This window comes from Grampus griseus, assembly GCF_964374135.1.
Source record: "Grampus griseus genome assembly, chromosome: 8".
Classification (NCBI taxonomy): Eukaryota; Metazoa; Chordata; class Mammalia; order Artiodactyla; family Delphinidae; genus Grampus; species Grampus griseus.
The window spans coordinates 76,498,966-76,518,379 of record NC_139002.1 but is presented as its reverse complement, the minus strand read 5'-3'; the positions used below and the strand labels follow the sequence as shown (position 1 = coordinate 76,518,379).

Genomic DNA, 19,414 nt, shown 5'->3' with positions numbered 1-19,414 from the left:
AGAATCAGTCTTAGATCTAAAAAATGGCGGTAAGGGAGGGTAAGTAAGTTTAGATCACAGAACATGTAGAGGTAAGACTACAGCTAAAGTCCAAGTCAGAACCTTATGTTCTGTTCACAGTACTTGATGAGGCAAAAGATCTTTACTTGGGTGATTGAGAAAGTAAGACAACCCTGACTCTCTGCAGGGAAGTGTATTTACTCAGAGACAGTTCTGTTAAAGAGCATGTGGAGGAGAGGATCACTACAGGATGGTTTTTATCTATTTAATTCACTATTCTTTATGTTGTCATGATACTCTGAAGGCCACTTGGGGAAATGAGTGGGTTACAATAGAAAATGTATGACTAGGGAACGAAGAGGTTATCTAACACATGAAAATAAATGCAATAATCCTAAATAAAATATTACCTAACTAAATTCTATACTATATAAAATATATCATGATAATATTGGATTACTTAAGGAACAAAAAGATTATTTTTATCAGAAACACAATCAATGTAAGAGACTATATTAACAAATTTAAGGAGAAAAATATAAAATCATGTTGATTGATGAAGAAAAATGCATTTGATGTTTTCCAATCACCTACTAAAACCTATTTATGACTGAAAAGTAGGAAAAGAAGATAATTACCTCAATCTGACCAAAAGCATCTACCAAAATCCTGGGGTTAACATCACTCTTAATAGGGAAAAGTGAGAAGCATTCCCTTTACAATCAAGAACAAAATAAGGGTGTGTATGATCACATTCAAGACTTTATTGGAGATCTTAGCCAGAACAATAAAATGAAAAAGAAAAAGGCAAAATAATTGGAAATAGAAGAGACATCTATAATTACTAACAGTAATGTGAATGGATTATCTGCATAGAAAACCCCAATGAAGTTAGATAAAAATTATTAGAAATAATAATAGATTTATCAATATATTGCACTCCTATATACCCACAAAACACAGGTAGAAAATATAATTTTTAGAAAGATACCATTTACAATAGCAATTAAAATGAAAAGTACCTAGAAATGGATTTGACCAAAGATTTATAAGACTTGTATGCTGAAGTTTAAATATTTATTTGAAGTCATTAAAGTCCAAACTAAATGTTCATGAATAAAAAGACCTGGCATAATAAAATGTCAGTTGTCTTATTGAAACAACTGGAATGTAATTTCAATCAAAAAACCAAAATACTTTCCCATGTGAAATCTGACAAGATGTTTCTAAAATTTACACAGAAAGACAAAAGACAAAGGATAGACAAGATATTCTATAGATGAGGAATAAGTTGGTAAAACCTGTCCCAGAAGATATGAAGAGTTATTATAAAGCTGTATTAAGAGAGTGTAGTATTGGTGTAGGGATAGACAAATCCTGGAACAGAATGGAGGCCTAGTAATAGCCTTGTACTTGCCATTTGGCATACATGGTATTGCAGATCATGGAGAGTGGGGAAGAGGGACTTCTCAATAAATGGTAACATGATATATATTATATATATGTAATATATATGTATATATATATGTGTGTGTGTGTGTGTGTGTGTGTAAGAAATTAAATTTGACCTTCATATCAAACACAAAAAGCTTTTCCATGTATATTAAGAATTTAAAAGAGAAAGGCAACAATAATGTTAAAATGCTAAAAATATTTAGATGTAATTATATGAGAATAGGTTTTTGATTTTAAGGTAGGAAAGGGTGTATTAAACGAGACTTTAAAAATACTAAACCATAAAAGAAAAGATTGATAAAAATTTTGCTATATTAAAAGTATCTACTTTTGTCCATCTACAGCAGTGGTTCCCAAATGGAAGTGATTTAGCCCACAAGGGGACTTTTGCAGTATCTGGAGGCATTTTTGGCTGTCACAACTGGGGAGAAGGTGGGCTACTGGCATATAGCAGGTAGAGTTCAAGGATGCTGCAAAACATCTTACAACGCAAAGGACAGCACCTCACATCAAACAATTATTTGGTCCAAAAAGATACTATTAATGGGCTTCCCTGGTGGCACAGTGGTTGAGAGTCCGCCTGCCGATGCAGGGGACACGGGTTTGTGCCCCGGTCCGGGAGGATCCCACATACCGCGGAGCAGCTAGGTTTGTAGGCCATGGCCGATGAGCCTGCACGTCTGGGGCCTGTGCTCCGCAATGGGAGAGGCCACAGCAGTGAGACCACGTACCGCAAAAAAAAAAAAAAAAGATACTATTAAGAAATAAAAAAACAAAAATTGTGCTGGGATAAGATATTTGCAACACATATAACCAAAAAGCAAACAAACAAAAACACAGTAACCAGAGTTATACAGCATTTCTACAAATCAATTAGAAAAAGATAAACATACAAGTAGAAGGATGATTAAACAACACAAATAAGCACTTCATTGAAGAGAAAACACATATGGTCAAAAGAGACTCATTCATGTTCTTAATCAGGGAAATGAAAAATAAGACCAAAATGAGATATCATTTACACTCTCCAAATTGGCAAAAATTAACAAATAAGACAATATGAAATATTGCAGCAAATGTGTGAATTAAAAGGAAAACATATTCTGCTTATATCAAAACCAAAATAGAAAGAAAAAAGGAATGCTAAAAAGGGAAAAGAACACCTGAGATTTTTGAGACAATATCAGAAAGATGGGTATGCATGTAACTGGAATCACAAAGGAAAAGAGACCACCCAGTTCAAGAAAGAGAACTTTGCTAGGAATCACAGAAGCACTTCTATGTGTTCCATTCCAATTACAAACCCCTTGATCCCCACATAGTAACCCTCATCTTGAATTTTGTAATCACTTCCTTGCTTTCTCAAAAAAAAAACAGTTTTATCATCTATGATCCATTTTGAATTAACTTTTGAACTAACTCATGGAGTTTTGTTATTTTGCATATGGATGTCCAGTTGTTCCAGCACCAGCTATTGAAAAGACTGTTGTTTCTTCAATGAATTATTTCTGCACCTCTGTCAAAAATAAAATGGCCATATTTGTGTGGATTTACTTCTTCAATCTCTGTTCCATTTGACCTATATGTCTATCCCTTCAACAATCCCACGTTGATTTAAATGGTTTTATAGTAAGTCGTAAAATTGAATAGTGTAATTCCTCCAAATTTATTCTTCTTTCTCAAATTTGTTTTGACTATTCTAGTTCATTTGCCTTCAATATAAATTTTAGCATCTACTTATCTATATCTACTAAAATCCTACTGATATTTTGATTGGAATAACAAATCTATTTATCAATTTGGGGGATAATTGGCATCTTTATTAAGTTGAGTCTACCAATCCATCAACACGTTTCTCTCCACTCACATAGGTGTAATTTTTTTTTCAACAGGGCTTGTAGTTTTCAGCATACAAATCTCATATATTTTAAAGATTTATACCAAAGTACTACATTCTTCTTTGAGCTACCAATTGCTGTACTAACCAATGTTTCTTGCATTGCACACTTTCATTTCTTTTTTCAGTAGTTCTTCCAATGAGGGTCTATGAATGTAAACTCTTAGTTTTTTCAGGTCTAAAAATGCCTTTATTTCACCTGTACTTTATATAATAGTTAAAATGCTTCTAGAAATCTAAGGTGAACATTTTATTTCACTAAGAATCTTGAAAATACTTTCGCATCTAATATTATTAGTGAGAAATCTATTGAATGTAGATGGCATTCCTTTTTCTTCTGAAAGATTTTAAGATTATCTCTGATGTTCTGTAGATTGACCATAACATATCTGGGTGTGAATTTAATTTTATTTATTTTGCTTCATATTCAGGATCCACTTTCATTTCTGGAACTCATGTTTTTCTTCATTTCTGGAAAATTTTCAGCAATTACCTATTCAAAGGATTTTTTCCACTGTTTACTCAATTTTCTTTTTCTGAAACTACTAGCAGATTAATGTAGAAGCCACTATATAGCCTCCTGTCACTTTAATATTTTTAACCTCATTGTCTCTCTGTTGCACTGTACAATGTGGGAATTTCTCAGTACTATTTTCCAATTAACTAATTCATTTTTCAATTGTGTCTGATCTGTAACTGATACCATCTATTGTTCTGTTTAAAGTATGATTTTACATTTAATAATTAATTCTTTTTCAAATTCATTTGTTCTCTTTTTAAAATTTATTTATTATTTTATTCTATTTATTTTTTTTGGCCATGTTGGGTCTTCGTTGCTGCACGTGGGCTTTTTCTCTGGTTGCGGTGAGCAGGGGTTACTCTTCATTGTGGTGCGCGGGCTTCCCATTGCGGTGGCTTCTCTTGTTGCGGAGCATGGGCTCTAGGCATGCTGACTTCAGTAGTCGTGGCACATGGGCTCAGTAGTCATGGCTCATGGGCTCTAGAGCGCAGGCTCAGTAGTTGTGGTGCATGGGCTAAGTTGCTTCGCAGCATGTGGCATCTTCCCGGACCAGGGTTCGAACCTGCGTCCCCTGAATTGGCAGGCGGATTCTTAACAACTGCACCATCAGGGAAGCCCATATTCATTTGTTCTTGTTTCATTTATATCTGTTTTAATTTAAATTATTTCCTTACCCTTTTTATTGACAGTATCACCTCCTTTTATGTTTTTAGGCTTTGCCAGAATCTCCTACCTAGAGTAAGTTCACTTTCTAAGAATTGATTTTGTTAGTGGCCTTTGTAGCATTAAATCTTGTAAGTTTTTGAATCTTGGTCTGTAGTCTTAAATTTACTTGTTTCTTTTTTCTTTTACTGTCCTGTCTCTTTTCCTCTCTGTGCATATTTATTTATTTTCCCTCTTGTGTTTGGTTTAGGGGTTACCTCCATTCTGCCTCCAGGTTCTCAATCTAGAGCTAGGATTTAAAATAACAGTTTGGTATTATTTCTCTGTGGCAATATTAGGGATGTGGTGTATAAAATACCATTTGAAAGTATACATCTATGTTCTTCCTTTGTCAGCACATGAAATAGCACCCCAGGAGTACTATGAAACTGTGGCAGTGGGTGAGAGAGGGGGAAGGTGTTTTCAACCATCTTTCATGAGTAAGTAAGAATACACCCAGTCCCTGGCTTTAAGTACAGTTAAACTGGTAGTCCCCTGTCTTAAGTGGTGCACTTTTGGTCCACTTCATCCTATAGGTGTTACACCCTGACACTATAATTTCCTAACTCAGAGCCCCACAAGATTACAGGCTTATAATTCTTCCTCTTTTTTTTTTTTTTTTTCCCGGTACGCGGGCCTCTCACTGTTGTGGCCCCTCCGTTGAGGAGCACAGGCTCCGGACACGCAGGCTCAGCAGCCATGGCTCACGGGCCCAGCCGCTCCGCGGCATGTGGGATCCTCCCGGGGCACGAACCCGTGTCCCCTGCATCGGCAGGCAGACTCTCAACCACTGCACCACCAGGGAAGCCCCTAATTCTTCCTCTTTTTATACATGGGAATTTTCACCTTATATTTCAGATCTACTGTCATTTTGGTTTTCTTTTTTCATAATGTATTCATTATTGCTATGCTTTGGGGACAGAGAGTGATTCCTTCGCGTGCCAGAATTTCATTCATAAACGGTTTCTGTGCCTAGATGTGTAACTGAGAAGGACCCTATGGGGCCTTCCTGGGACAGACTCCTCCGCATATCTTCTGCTTTAGCTCCTCTAGGAAGTAATAGAGAATACTATCTGATGCACATTTCCTGAGTTGTTTTACAGATGTGAAAACCCCCACCAAATGGAAGATGTTAACTACTTGATGACCATGAGCACATAGCCCCCAGACCTGCTAGAGCCTAATGTTAACCCCTGTGACACAGCCCTGTTACCTCATCATCAACCAATCAGATATTTGTGCATGAGCTGATCACATACCCTGTACCCCCCACTCCCTCACCTGGACTTTGAAAATGCTTTTCTGAAACCCATCAGGCACTAGCTGTCCCAGACTATTTGTATGGTGAGTTACAATAAACACTGCAATTTCCTTCACCATAACCCGGTGTCAGTAGATTGGATTTACTGCAGGCAGGTGAGTGGACCCGAGTTTGGTTCAGTAACAGATGTGTCCATGACACACAGATATTTTTAAAGAATTCAACTTTTAGTAATTTTGAGAAATAAAATGGAACACGAAGAATAACCTACAGAGCATATAACAGATTTCCCAGTGGAAACTTCACAGGAGACAGAGATAACTACCTTTCCCTAAACTTTCTCAAGCAACAGATGTATATTTAAAAGTCTGTATTACCTTAATATATTCTTTTTAAATTAACTAATTATTTATTTTTATTTTTAGCTACACTGGGTCTTCGTTGCTGCATGCGGGCTTTCTCTAGTTGTGGCAAGTGGGAGCTACTCTTTGTTGTGGTGCGCGGGCTTCTCATTGCAGTGACTTCTCATTGTGGTGACTTCTCATTGCGGAGCACGGGCTTCTAGGCACACGGGCTTCAGTAGTTGCAGCACATGGGCTCAGTAGTTGTGGCTCGTGGGCTCTAGAGCACAAGCTCAGTAGTTTTGGTGCATGGGCTTAGTTGCTCCATGGCATGTGGGATCTTCCCGGACCAGGGATCGAAACTGTATCCCCTGCATTGGCAAGCAGATTCTTAACCACTGTGCCACCAGGGAAGTCCCAATATATTCTTGACTGCTGATTAAAAGTGAAGTTTTTTTGTTGCTGTTGACTTAAACATTAGCTAACAAAGGCACAATGATAATCGAAGAATTCCATTTTTTCCAGAGGAAATCTCTCATGCTTGCTTAACAAAAAGCAAAAACTTGTAAGTCATACATACGGATAAATGGCTTCTTTAATGTTTCCGAAGATCTGTTTCCCAGTCATTATGATGGTCAACTGGGTTGTCAATTCTACTAGACAGCCTCCAGGATCACACTAGTAAGAAGAAAAAGGAGAAAAATAAAGTAAAGGATGAAAGATGGACTTCTGCAACAAAAGAAATCCCAAACCAGAGGGTGAGAATCTGAAGATTTGCATTGGAACAGATATTAAAGAAATATAAATGGATATTTAGTTCCAAGTTCCAAGCTTGATCACCAGTCTAGCTACATTAGATTCAGCTGTGAAATATGTTAAAAACAGATTTCTGGGCCTTAGAAAATTCTGAATCTTTATTATATCTGGGTTAGGGCTGGAAGTTGTTATTTTCTCCATGTGATCTGGATGCACAGCCAGGTTTGGAAAGCACTGAACTGTTCTAACTCTGTACCCGTGGTAGAGCCCTTTTTGCTGTACCTCTAGAAAGTTATTCGTCCTTTGATGGAAGTCTTCAGGAATACAGAACTTACTTATTCCAGTTCATAGTTCATATTTTATACCAAACAATAGGTACAATATAACTTCTTGCCCAGAACGAACTGGAAAGTCTATCAGACAGCAGGATTCTAAGACCAATATGCTCTGTGGACAGTCAGTGTCTTTGACTTTTCCTGCAGCTTGATAAAATCTGAGTTAGTGCGGGGCACACCTAAAGGTATTTAGTTAACATTGAGTTACTGAAGCCACAAACCTCACCTCTCTAGAGAATTCTTACCTCTTCACTTCTCCACACATTAAACAAATATGTGTATTTTCCAGGATAGCCCACGAACTTCCCTTTAAAGAAAGCTACATAGAAGCAGGACGAGTAAAAATTTACAAACTGAAACAGGAACATTTTCAAGGTAAGACTGCTCTCATACTCCTGGTGAGTCCGAGGAATTTCTGGTAAATAAAAAACACCAAGGTTTAATAATGCACCTTCCTGCTTCTCCTTATTTTTTTTAATCCCTGGGATAAGTGGATATCTAGTCATATTATTCTGAGAGTCTGTTGAAATCTTCCCCACTCTGGTCATAACTGACCAATATTAAGTAGCTATGGATGTGCACTAGGCTTTCAATTAGAGATTGTGTATTAATCTAATCAACAGAGAAGGGAGGCTGAGAAACCGTCATTAGTACATTTAGAGGGATGAAGTACTTGCCTGGGGTCACACAGTCAAAATATGGAATTCAAGTGCCTATTAGACTGAAGAGCCTCATGCTTATCCCCATAACACTATATGATACCCTGTAAACACATCAGATCTCGCTCCTCTGTTTTCAATCAGGTGTAAACAAGGTGAATCTTATGAAGGGCAGAGGATGATTTCAAACTGAATTGTGCTTTCCTCTCATGAATTAAACGGCTTTATCAGTTTTGAAAACAATGTCATGCAAACGGTGGCCGTAATAGTACATATTTTCCCTCTCCTTTCCTTAAAATGCATGATGATGATCTATCATTTTATGAATTCCAAAGATAAGAAAATGTTAGAGTCTCTTCACACCACAGTAAAAAAACATGAGGCATGAAAGAGTAAGGGGCCATGCTTTTCTGAACTGATGATCTCCCAAGAGCACAAGCTGATCCAGCCAAATCCATGACATTTTCAGCAACACTGAAACAGTAGCACATATTCTAAAGACACAGATAACGCTTCCATTTTACTGAAATTTAGCTGCATTTCTACAAAATCTCTAATGTGAATACAAGAGATTTTTCTCATTGACGAAAGCTGAGATATTTTTTAGGTGCTTTGTTTGTAGGTGCTAATTGCTATAATTTTTTAGTTTTTGGCTGTTGCTAAGCAGAAAAAATAAGTAAAACTGAGAGAGAAGAACTCCAAATTTGAAAATAGATTTAATGACAGCTGCTTCCCAGTGCTTACTCTAGTGCTGAGTAAATACTGTGCTGCCTTTTTGGTTACCACTGGGCACACTGTCAGTGTACAGATTTAGGGGAGGGGGGCATGAGCTCCTGGAGAGAGCAGTCCCAGAAGAAGCTGAGGCCTGGAGTTGAGTCTCTGATCTCATCTCCAACTTGCTGGGGGCAAGGCCAGGAGCAACTGTGCTCTGTGCTAGTCTTCCTGACTGAACCTACCACTCCACCTGTGACCCCTTCACCTTCCCTCATGGCTTTAGGAGAAATTTTTAAAAGAACATAATCCAGGTTCTAACACATGACAACTGAAAAGAGAAGCACTAACTTTTAGATTTATTCAGGAGGACCTGATTGTTCTGTTTTCCTCACAATAGTTTTCAAAATCCAATACATTCTAAATACCATACACATGAAATAAAAATTATCTGTGACTTTAGAAACGTGTGAGGATTTTATTTAGGCTTCAACTAACCCCATCAAGGAAGGATTAAGGTAAGAATACTCAGAAAGATCTACAGAGTCCTAATTCTTTTTAGTTATTTTTCCTGCTTCCACTATAATAGGCCTGAATGTAGCTGTTAGGGGATTCTGAAGTACCAGGCTATGGGTCTACCTGTAGAGCAAAACTGCCTTAAAGTGTGCCTTTAAAAAATGAACTCCTGGCGTGCGGAGACCCTCTGCACCCCTGCGAACATGGCCCTGCGAGTGGCGCGGAGCGTGCGGGCCGCGGTCTGCAGCCTGCGTGCCATCTCTGCGCCCAACGTGCCCTGCCCGCTGCAGCCCTGGGGACTGCGGGCGGGCGCCGTCCGGGCGCTGTCCGGCGCTGCGCACCGGCCCCACTCTGCTGTCGGGTCGTAAATTCACAGACAAACATGAATGGGCAACATCAGAAAACGGTGCTGGAACAGTGGGAATCAGCAATTTTGCACAGGAAGTTTTGGGAGGTGTTGTTTACTGTAGTCTGCCTGAAGTTGGGAAAAAATTGAACAAACAAGAGGAATTTGGTGCTTTGGAAAGTGTAAAAGCTGCTAGTGAACTCTATTCTCCTCTATCAGGAGAAGTAACTGAAATTAATGAAGCTCTAACAGAAAATGCAGGACTTGTAAACAAATCTTGTTATGAAGATGGTTGGCTGATCAAGACGACACTCAGTAACCCTTCAGAACTAGATGAACTAATGAGTGAAGACGCATATGAGAAATACATAAAATCTATTAAGGACTGAAAATGGAACCCCTAAATAAACTAGTTTGAAACAAAAACAAACAAACAAAAAAAGAACTCCCTTGGGGATTATCCAGAATGGAGGTATAGCATTGATAGGAACCCTTTTTCGGAGTCATACTAATGATTTGGCCGGCTTACCCATTTTTGTAATCCAGGCAGATATCCTTTCATAAAAGAAATTCAAGATCAAGATGACAATAAAGTTCAAGCACGATCCAGTGAGAGATGTGGTTATGTGGGGAGTGAGGAAACTTCTGACATGCTTTAAGGATGCTTCAGTTTCCATGAAGCTAGCAAATGTAGCAAAGACTGACAGGCGGTATACAATCACAGCTACCATACACGCGATGACCAGAGACATCTGCGGAAGGGAAACAAAAACTGGTCACTCTGGTCTCTGAATCCCTGTGATGCATATATATCTGAAACATACTCTTCTCTTCAACTCATATATTAAGTTTAGCAGATCTGACATGGAAAGCAAGACAAGTCAGTCCCTCTCACCATAGATGGCAGGAAATGAAAACTAGGAACGTAAAAGGGTTAGCGATAAGTGTATGGTAGCAGCTGAGTCAATCGAAAATAGAAAAGTATTCATTGACCATCCTCTAGGTCTATCCTTTAGAATGAGTTGGAAAACTTCCAGCAAGCCAGAGTCTGCTTGTGGCCTTACCTGTTCTTGCGTGGCCCTTAAGGTAAGAATATGTTTTGTTTGTTTGTTTGCATTTTTAAAGGTTGTAAAGAAAAATAAAGACAATTATGTGTCAGAGACGATTTGTGGCCTACAAAGCCTATAATATATCTTTTACAGCAAATGTTTGGTAACCTCTGCTCTAGGTTGTAGTTAAATGCGTAGTGTGAAGATCACTTACTTTCTCAAGAAAAATACGTTTAAAGATTCGATTTCATTTCCCCTCAGAATACTGCCATTAGTAGTCTGATATGCCTGGTAGTTTAGATATTTGTATAAATTTTATACCTTTACATATTACAAAATCACAAAGATCTTTATATCAATGATTGGAGAATTTTATTGTGAAAGTTGAGGAACTGAATCAAATTGAATGAGTACTAGAAATAAATGACAGTGATCTTTCTGGAACCACACTCCAGAATATTTTTCAAGGAGTGTCCCAAATTGATTATCACCCCCTTTTATTCTATCATCTCTCCTAAAATGATTGTTATATCATATAGGAAAACACACATTTAAAATAGAAAAACCAATACCTTTATCAAAAAAGGTTAGAGATAAAATATTATAGGACAATATGGAATGGTGAGGTTAAAATACAGTCTACAACTGCTAATTATTTATACTTCAACAGGCTAACTTCTCAGAGGGTAACCTTGCCTGTTTTCCTAAAACTAAAGGTCAACTGTAAGAGGACATACATTTTGAAAGGGGAGGGCAGGAAATAGATTATGATGATGGAGAAATCTATCAGGTAAAAGGCATGGAAAAAATCTGACTCCCTAACAATGGGATATGCTAATTAAATTCTTCATGTAGAAGATGTAACATTTTCTTCCATTTATCTTGGCAAGAGAACGAACCTTAATGGTATAAAGTTTTTCATTTTGTATAAGTATTTTAAATGGATAAAAGATAAATTAATAATTTAAAAAAAAAAACTAAACAAATAGTCTGTAATCAAATTACTTATTTCACTGTTCTGGTTTCAAGTTATCACCAAATTAACAAAGAGCTGGGGGAGGGAGAGGGACGGGCTTTAAGATAAAGCACCTCTCTCTCCCCCCAACTCTTTATGCAAGGTTTAATCATGGCACATCCATGCAAATTACAGTTTATTCTATATAAGAGCTCCATTCAAGATAAAAAAAAAATACTGTGGAGTGGGAGGGAAGAGAGGGACTCAAGCCATTGCAGACAAAACTATTGAGGTAATCCCAGTATGATCTTACATCAATAGATGATAATAGTTTTTAAACAATGCTCACCCATAAAGTCACTGTGGCTCCCGATAAAAAGTACCATGGAATACGACTACACAAAGGCAAGTAAGGTTCCACCTCCTGTAATTTTGAAGAAATCACAGCAAAATTCAAAATCTACAAAGTTGGGAATCCAAGCAGTAGTCAAAATCACAAAGCCATGTTAAAGTAGAAACCTCCTCAATGGGTTCACCACAGCTCATGGAATGCTACATTCTAGTAGTGGTTCCTTATGTTTAGGTAGAAACCTTTAGGGCTCTCAGATGAAATATTTTACAAATGATATGAGATATAAAGGATACACATTATTTCCTGAGTGTTGAATTAGAGTTGTATTTAGGGAGAGGGAGACAGGAAAAACAAAGTCAAAACCTGAGGGCTGCTGCTTAAGTGGACATGCCTTAATGATGTTAAAATTTTCTAATTGAGTTAAATTGAATTGAGTTGAATGCACTGCTCTGTAATTGCTCTGTATGATATTAAGTAGGGTGCCTTCTTTATATTTATAGGATTAATTGTCTTCTTCCACACAGTTCAGGGGCCCAGACTTTTCTACAATTATGGGTTTTTAAGTCATTAATGGAAGATATTAATTATACCAGCTGATATTTTTAGCTATATCGAGAGGCAGTTAGATCTTACGGCCAAAATACTGTCATACAGTAAAAAATAGTTGTCAGCAGAAATCTAAATCATGTAATTCTATTTAACATATAAGATTTTACATCTGTACAGTCTCAAGGATTTTTCAGAAAGGACTGAACGCAAACAGAACATAGCAGTCAGGGTAGGCTGCCCAAGAGCTCTATTGAACCCCAGGATGTGTGTGGACACATCTGATTATGTACATGTGTATGCATGTGTGTATCCAATGTGTCAGTGTGTTCGTGTGTGTGTGCATATTTGTGTGTGCATGTGTGTGTGTCCATTCCTGCATGTATGTGTTCCCAACAGACTCAAATGTAAGAATTCTGGTTGTGCTTAACCACTGAAGAAGCACTGCAATGAAGTAAAAAAAAAAAAACAAAAAAAACCAACTCTCATTTCCAAAGCCATTAAAGCTAAGTGAAGTAGACGATTCACAGTGAATCAATACATGTTGTTTTTCAACTTGTTTCAAATGTAAACATTCAGTACATCTTGCTTTTGGTCAACGGTGTTTGGCAAAGCCAATAGGCCTGCTTTTATTTTCTTCTTTATCCCATTAAGTATGAACAAATACACATCATGTCATTATTATGAAAATATCTCTTTTAATATATTTTTTATTAATTTCAAATAGCCACCCAAATTGTTAATGTATTTTCTGAGGTGATTTTTCTCTTCATTCATTTACTGAATATTTTGTAATGTTTCAAGGCAATTTAATAAACGTTTAGTGAATGCCTGTACTATGAGAAGAATGTTGAGTATTATACACAAGAACAGTGTCCTGAACAGAGTAGGGAATTCTACTGAAGAGATTTTTAGAGACATATTCTATTCTCTCTTTAATAGCATCAGGTAACATGGTGATTATAGATTATGGAAAGGTGGGGACTCTAAGAATATGCAGCCAAGAGTCTGCAAAGTATCTTCCATTTTCAAGTGAAACAAAAATGAGGTACCAAGAAGTCAAATAACTCAGTCAACAACATACAGCCAGTTTGCCAGTTATCCCCAAATCTAGACTCTCCTTTCCAGACACCAGTGCAATGATCTTCCCATTATAATTAATTAGAATGGACTAGGTGAATAAACTTTGGTCGAATAAAGCAATCACTCGTAAGCCCACTACCTTAATACAATACTATTTTAATTTTCACGCATTAACTTAGTATCATTTCCATGTCTATATATTTATATACAAAGCCCACAGCATGCACACTATTTTCCATTTCCTTTTATTTCACTTAGTATTAAAACTATGTATTTCATGATATGATGACTTGGATTTGCTTCAAAATAATCTAGTGGCAGGGAGGGGTAGGTGTATAAATGAAAGAAGATTGCCCATGAAATAATAATAATTGAAGCTGGGTGATGATTCCATCCTGGGGCTCATTATACTTTACTACCTACTTGTGCATGCGTTCAAGATGTATATTAGAAGCAAGTAAACAAGTTTGTATGATTTATATGTTGTAGAGTATTTTAAAGGCAAATTGAAATACACATCATTACTTGAGAGGCCACCCACAGCTTGGTGTCCATTGGAATATACTGCCTATTTCAGTCTCCTAATATACCTTAGTCACTGCATTCACTTTCCTATGTGTACACATAGCTTCAAATTCAGGTCTCAGCTGGAGCTGCTGCTGCTCCTCCTCAAAGTCCACCAGGTCCCACTCATATTCCAGTCTGGCTTGTCGCTGTTTCCAAAACTCCAAAAACAATGTGACTATGGGCAAAGAAATGCATAAGAACAAATATAATAAAGAGATGGAGGAATAAGTGAATAAGGAGATAATTACTAGATTTTTCTTTACTTTAAAAAATCATTTTGGTTGTATGATGGTTCTTCTGTCATTGTTTGATGATAAAATTATAAATTTTGGCATAATACTATGTAATAGTCTTGAAATAACTCATATATAGAAATACAAATTCGTTTCTTAGACAGCAGTCCATGCAAGAAAAATTTTTTTTAGGCACGCTATTCTCTCTCTCTTCATTCAGATAATTTGAAATAATATTTAAACTTGACTTTTTACTAACACCTAGATTTTGTTTGCATGTTTTTTACTGAAATCATTCAAGCAATTGTACCACATTCTCAGGCTTAGGGAAATTTAAGGAAAACATAGGAGCCATTTCATAACACAGTATGTCTCTCTCTCTCTCTCTCTCTCTGTCTCTCTTTGTCTCTCTCCCTGTCTCTGTCTCTCTCTCTCTCTCTCTCTATATATATATATATATACGTATAATATATAATATTATATAGTATAATATACAATATATATAATTTTTAAACAAACTTTCCCTTAAAGAATAACATATTTACAGAAAAGTATATAAAACATTACCAACACCCCCAGAAAAACCTTCCCTTATAACCCTTCTAAGGCATAGATGTAACTAGTTTACACACACACACACACACAGACACACACACACACATATATACATATATATATATATAAACACACACACACACATACCAGTTTCTTTACCCATTCATCTGTCAATGGACATTTAGATTGTTTCCACATCTTGGTTAATGTGGAGAGAGTTACAATGAACACAAGAGTGCTAACATCTTTTTGAGATCCTGATTTCAATTATTTTGGGTAAATACCCAGAAGTGGGATTGCTAGATTATATGACCGTTCTATTTTAATTTTTTGAGGCACTTCCACACTGTTTTCCGGTTGTACCATTTAGCATTCCCACCAATAGTATGCAAGAGTTCATTATAATTCTTCACATCCTCATCATTTTGGTAATAGCCATCCTGACAGGTGTGAGATAACATCTCATTGTGGTCTGATTTGCATTTCTCTGATAACTAATGACATTAAGTATTTTTTCATATATCTGTTGGCCATTTGTATAACTTCTTCGGGGAAATGTCTATTCAAGTCCTTTGTCCATTTTTAATCAGGTTAGGTTTTGTTATTTTTTAAAAACTATTGAGCTACAGGTGTTCCTTATATATATTTCGGAGATTAACCCTTTATCAGATAGATGGTTTGCAAATATTTTCTGCCTTTCAATTGGTTGCCTTTGCACTCTGTTCATTGTTGTCTCTGCTGTGCAGAGCATTTTAGTTTGAGGTAGTCTAGCTTATTTTGTTTGTTTTTGTTGCCTGGGCTTTGGTGCCATCTGCATGAAATCATTGCCAAGACCAATGTCATAAAGATTTTCCTTATACTCTCTTCTAGGATTTTTACAGTTTCAGGTCTTGTGTTTAAGCCTTTAATCCATTTTGAATTGATTTTTGTGATGGTGTAAGATGTGAATGAAAAATGTTGCCTGCCATATCGGTAAACAAAGGATGTTGCAGCCATCAAGCCACTACAGCCCAGATGGTGAGCCCTGAGGGAACTCAAGATGGGAAAGAACAGGATACTGGCCCCAGATAGCTAAGGTGCATATCAAAGGAATGATTTCAATTAGCCCAGATTCTTGCATCTTCCCATACAAAGAAAAGCGCTAATTCATTAACTTAAGGTATCTGGTTTTCTTTAATTAACAGTAATCTTTTGATGTCTGACTACCTGGTCTTTGTTGCAAAACTCCTATGTATCCTGGCTCCTCCCTTACCTCTTCAGAGCAGTTCCTCAGAGCTATCTGAGAGGCTGCCTCCTGGGCTTGAAGTCCTCAGAAAGTCTGCCAAATAAAACATAATTCTCAACTTTCAGGTTGTGGATTTTTTTTCAGTTGACAAAGATAAGGATCCAATTTCATTCTTTTGCATGTCGCCGTCCAGATTTCCGCAGCACCATTTGTTGAAGAGACTATCCTTTCCCCATTTTGTTTTCTTGGAAATCCTGTTGAAGATTAATTTACCATATACATGTGGATTTATTTCTAGGCTCCATTCTGTTCCATCGGTCTGCATGTCTATCTTAATGCCAGTACCATACTGTTTTGATTGCTGCAGCAAACAAACAGTTCCTAACTGGTTTTCTCCCCAGGGCTAAAAGTAGAGGCAGCAGACACAAATGCCCATCTTCCAATCTTTCTTTGAAAGAGATCTACTTGCAGACTTTAAAAGCTGCTGCCTGAGGGTCCAGCTTCCAAACAGCCTGCATTTAGGTGCTGACTGAGATCTTCCCATTTGGGATACTGATGGGTTTTGGCACACCCCCCAAATACTGGGAACCACTAAGAACAAAGAAGGCAGCTTGAACAATCACAGGCCACACTTTCAAGGCTGGGAGAGGTAGCTGTTTTACCTAATGAACAGAAATCAACACAGGGAGGCAAGGTAAATGAAGAAACAAAGGAAAATATGTTCCAAATAAAAGAACAAGATAAACTGCAGAAAAAGACCTTAATGAAATGAAAACAAGCAATTTACCTGATAAAGAGTTCGAAATAATGGTCATAAAGATGCTTACTGAGGTCTGGAGAACAATGCATGAATAAAGTGAGAATTTGAACAAAGAGACAGAAAATATAAGAAAGTAATAAACAGAGATCATAGAGCTGAAGAATACAATAATTTTATTGTAAAATTCAATAGAAGGGTTCAGCACATATGAAGAAAGGATCAGTAAACCCCAAGAAAGGGAAGTGGAATTCATTCAGTCAGAGGAGAAAAAATGAATGAAATGAAAATGAAAAATGAGTGAAAAAAAGTGAAGTCAGCTTAAGGGAGTTATGGGACAATATCAAGCAGACCAACATTTGCATTATAGGGGGTCCCAGAAGGAGAAGAGAGAGAGACAGAGACAGCATATTCAAATAATGGGTAAAAACTTCTCTAACACGGGGAAAAAAACAAATATCATATCTAGGAAACCCACTGAGTTCCAAAAAAGATGAAAACAAAGAGAACTACACTGAGACACATTATATTTAAAAGGTCAAGAGTTAAAGACAAAGAGAGAATCTTATAAGCAAGAAGAGAAAAACAACTTATGTATAAGGGAACCCTCATAAGACTATCAGCAGATTTTTCAGCAGAAACTGCAGGCCAGAAGGGAGTAGCATATAGTCAAAGTACTGAAAAAAATTTGAGGACCAAGAATACTCTACCTGGAAAGTTTTCCAGACAAGTAAAAGTGGAAAGGGTTTATCACAACTAGAATGGCTTTTCAAGAAATGTTAAAGGGACCTCTTTAAACTGAAATGAAAACATATAAAAGTACAAATCTCATTAGTATAGGTAAACGTATAGTTAAATTTAAAATACATGTTATAATGGGGGTAGGTAACTCACTTCTAAATCTATTATGAAGGTTAAAAGACAAAAGTAGTAAAAATAACTGTAACTACAATAAAATTGTATAACTATAATAATTGGTTAAAGGATACACAAGCTAAGAAGATATAAACTGTGACATCAAAAACATAAAACATGGAAAGGAAAGTAAAAATATAGAGCGTTAGTATGCATTTGGAATTAATTTGTTTTGCTTGAAATAGAATGTTATAACTATAAGATGTTTTATAAAAGCCTCACTATAATCACAGAGCAAAAACCTATAAAAGACATGCAAAAGATAAAGAAAAAGGAATCTAAGCATACCATTACAGAAAATTATCATACCCCAAAAGAAGAAGGCAAGAGAGGAAGAAAGGAACAAATGAATTACAAAACAATTAACAAAATGGCAATAGTAAGTCCATATCTGTCAATAATTACTTTAATGTAATTAACTAAATTCTCCAATCAAAAGTCACAGAGTGGTTGAATGGATAAAAAAACAAGACTCAACTATGTGCTGCCTACAAGAAACTCACTTCAGCTGTAAGGACACATATATACTAAAAGTGAAAGGATGGAAAAAGATATTCCATACAAACTGAAACCAAAAGAAAGCAATATTAACTATACTTATATAAGACAAAATAGACTTTAAGACAAAGATCACAATAAGGGGAAAAGAAGATCTTTCTATAATGATAGAGAGATCCATCAAAGAAGAAGATATAACACTTATAAATACTTATGCACTCAATAGAGGAGCACCTAAAATATATACAGCAAATGTTAACAGACCTGAAGACAGAAATTGTCAGCAACATAATAATAGTAGGGAACTTCAACGCCCCATTTTCAACAATGGATAGATCATCCTGACAGAAAATCAATAAGGAATCATTGGACTTAAACTACATGTTAGACCAGAGGGACTTAAGGGGCATTGACAGCACTTTCCATCTAACAGCAGCAGAATACACATTCTTCTAAGTGCACATGGAATGTTCTCCAGGAAAGGTCATATATTAGCACCACAAAACTAGTCAATAGATTTCAAAAGTTTGAAATCATATCAAGCATCTTTTCTGACCACAATGGTATGAAAATAGAATTACAGGAAAAGTTAAAACTGGAAAATTCACAAATATGTGGAGAATAAAGGACATGCTACTGAACAAACTTAGAAAAATCAACAGAGAAATTAAACAATATCTTGAGACAAATGAAACTGGAAATACAATATACCAAAACTTACGGGATGCAGCAGAAGCAGTTCTAGGAAGGAAGTTCATAGTGATGAATGCCCACATTAAGAACCCAAGAAAAAGCTACAATAAACAACCTAACTTTAGACATTAAGGAACCAGAAAAAGAAGAGCAAAGTAAGCCAAAGGTAGTAGAAGGAAGGAAATAACAAAGATCAGAGGGTAAATAAATAAAAGAGACAAAAAGACAATAGAAAAGATCAATAAAACTGTTTTATTTTGAAAAGATAATAGAAAACCTTTAGCCATAATTACCAAGAAAAAAAGATAAGGCTCAAATAAATAAAATTAGAAACTAAATAAGAGACATGACAACTGATAGCACAGAAATACAAAGGATCATGAGACTACTATGAACAATTATGTGCCAATACAGTGGATAACCTAGAAGAAATGGATAAAGTCGTAGAAACATACAACCTACCTAAACTGAACCATGAAGAAATAGA

At 36.4% G+C, this 19,414-nt stretch overlaps 1 protein-coding gene and 1 pseudogene across 2 annotated transcripts in view; one reads left to right on the top strand and one right to left on the bottom strand.

Annotated features, from left to right (window-relative positions):
* Positions 1-19,414, bottom strand: part of ANO5 (anoctamin 5) — a gene marked incomplete at its 5' end in the record, with an annotated part of 95,549 nt that overhangs the window by 10,466 nt on the left and 65,669 nt on the right. Inside the window, 5 exons of the mRNA XM_082659075.1 lie at positions 6,757-6,854; positions 7,513-7,682; positions 10,029-10,251; positions 11,853-11,927; positions 14,075-14,226. Coding sequence (XP_082515201.1) covers positions 6,757-6,854; positions 7,513-7,682; positions 10,029-10,251; positions 11,853-11,927; positions 14,075-14,226 — 718 coding nt within the window. The remainder of the gene's footprint in view (positions 1-6,756; positions 6,855-7,512; positions 7,683-10,028; positions 10,252-11,852; positions 11,928-14,074; positions 14,227-19,414) is intronic.
* LOC309825827 (glycine cleavage system H protein, mitochondrial-like) lies at positions 9,357-9,888 on the top strand (annotated as a pseudogene). The gene has a single exon. The product of its transcript is annotated as a glycine cleavage system H protein, mitochondrial-like (transcript).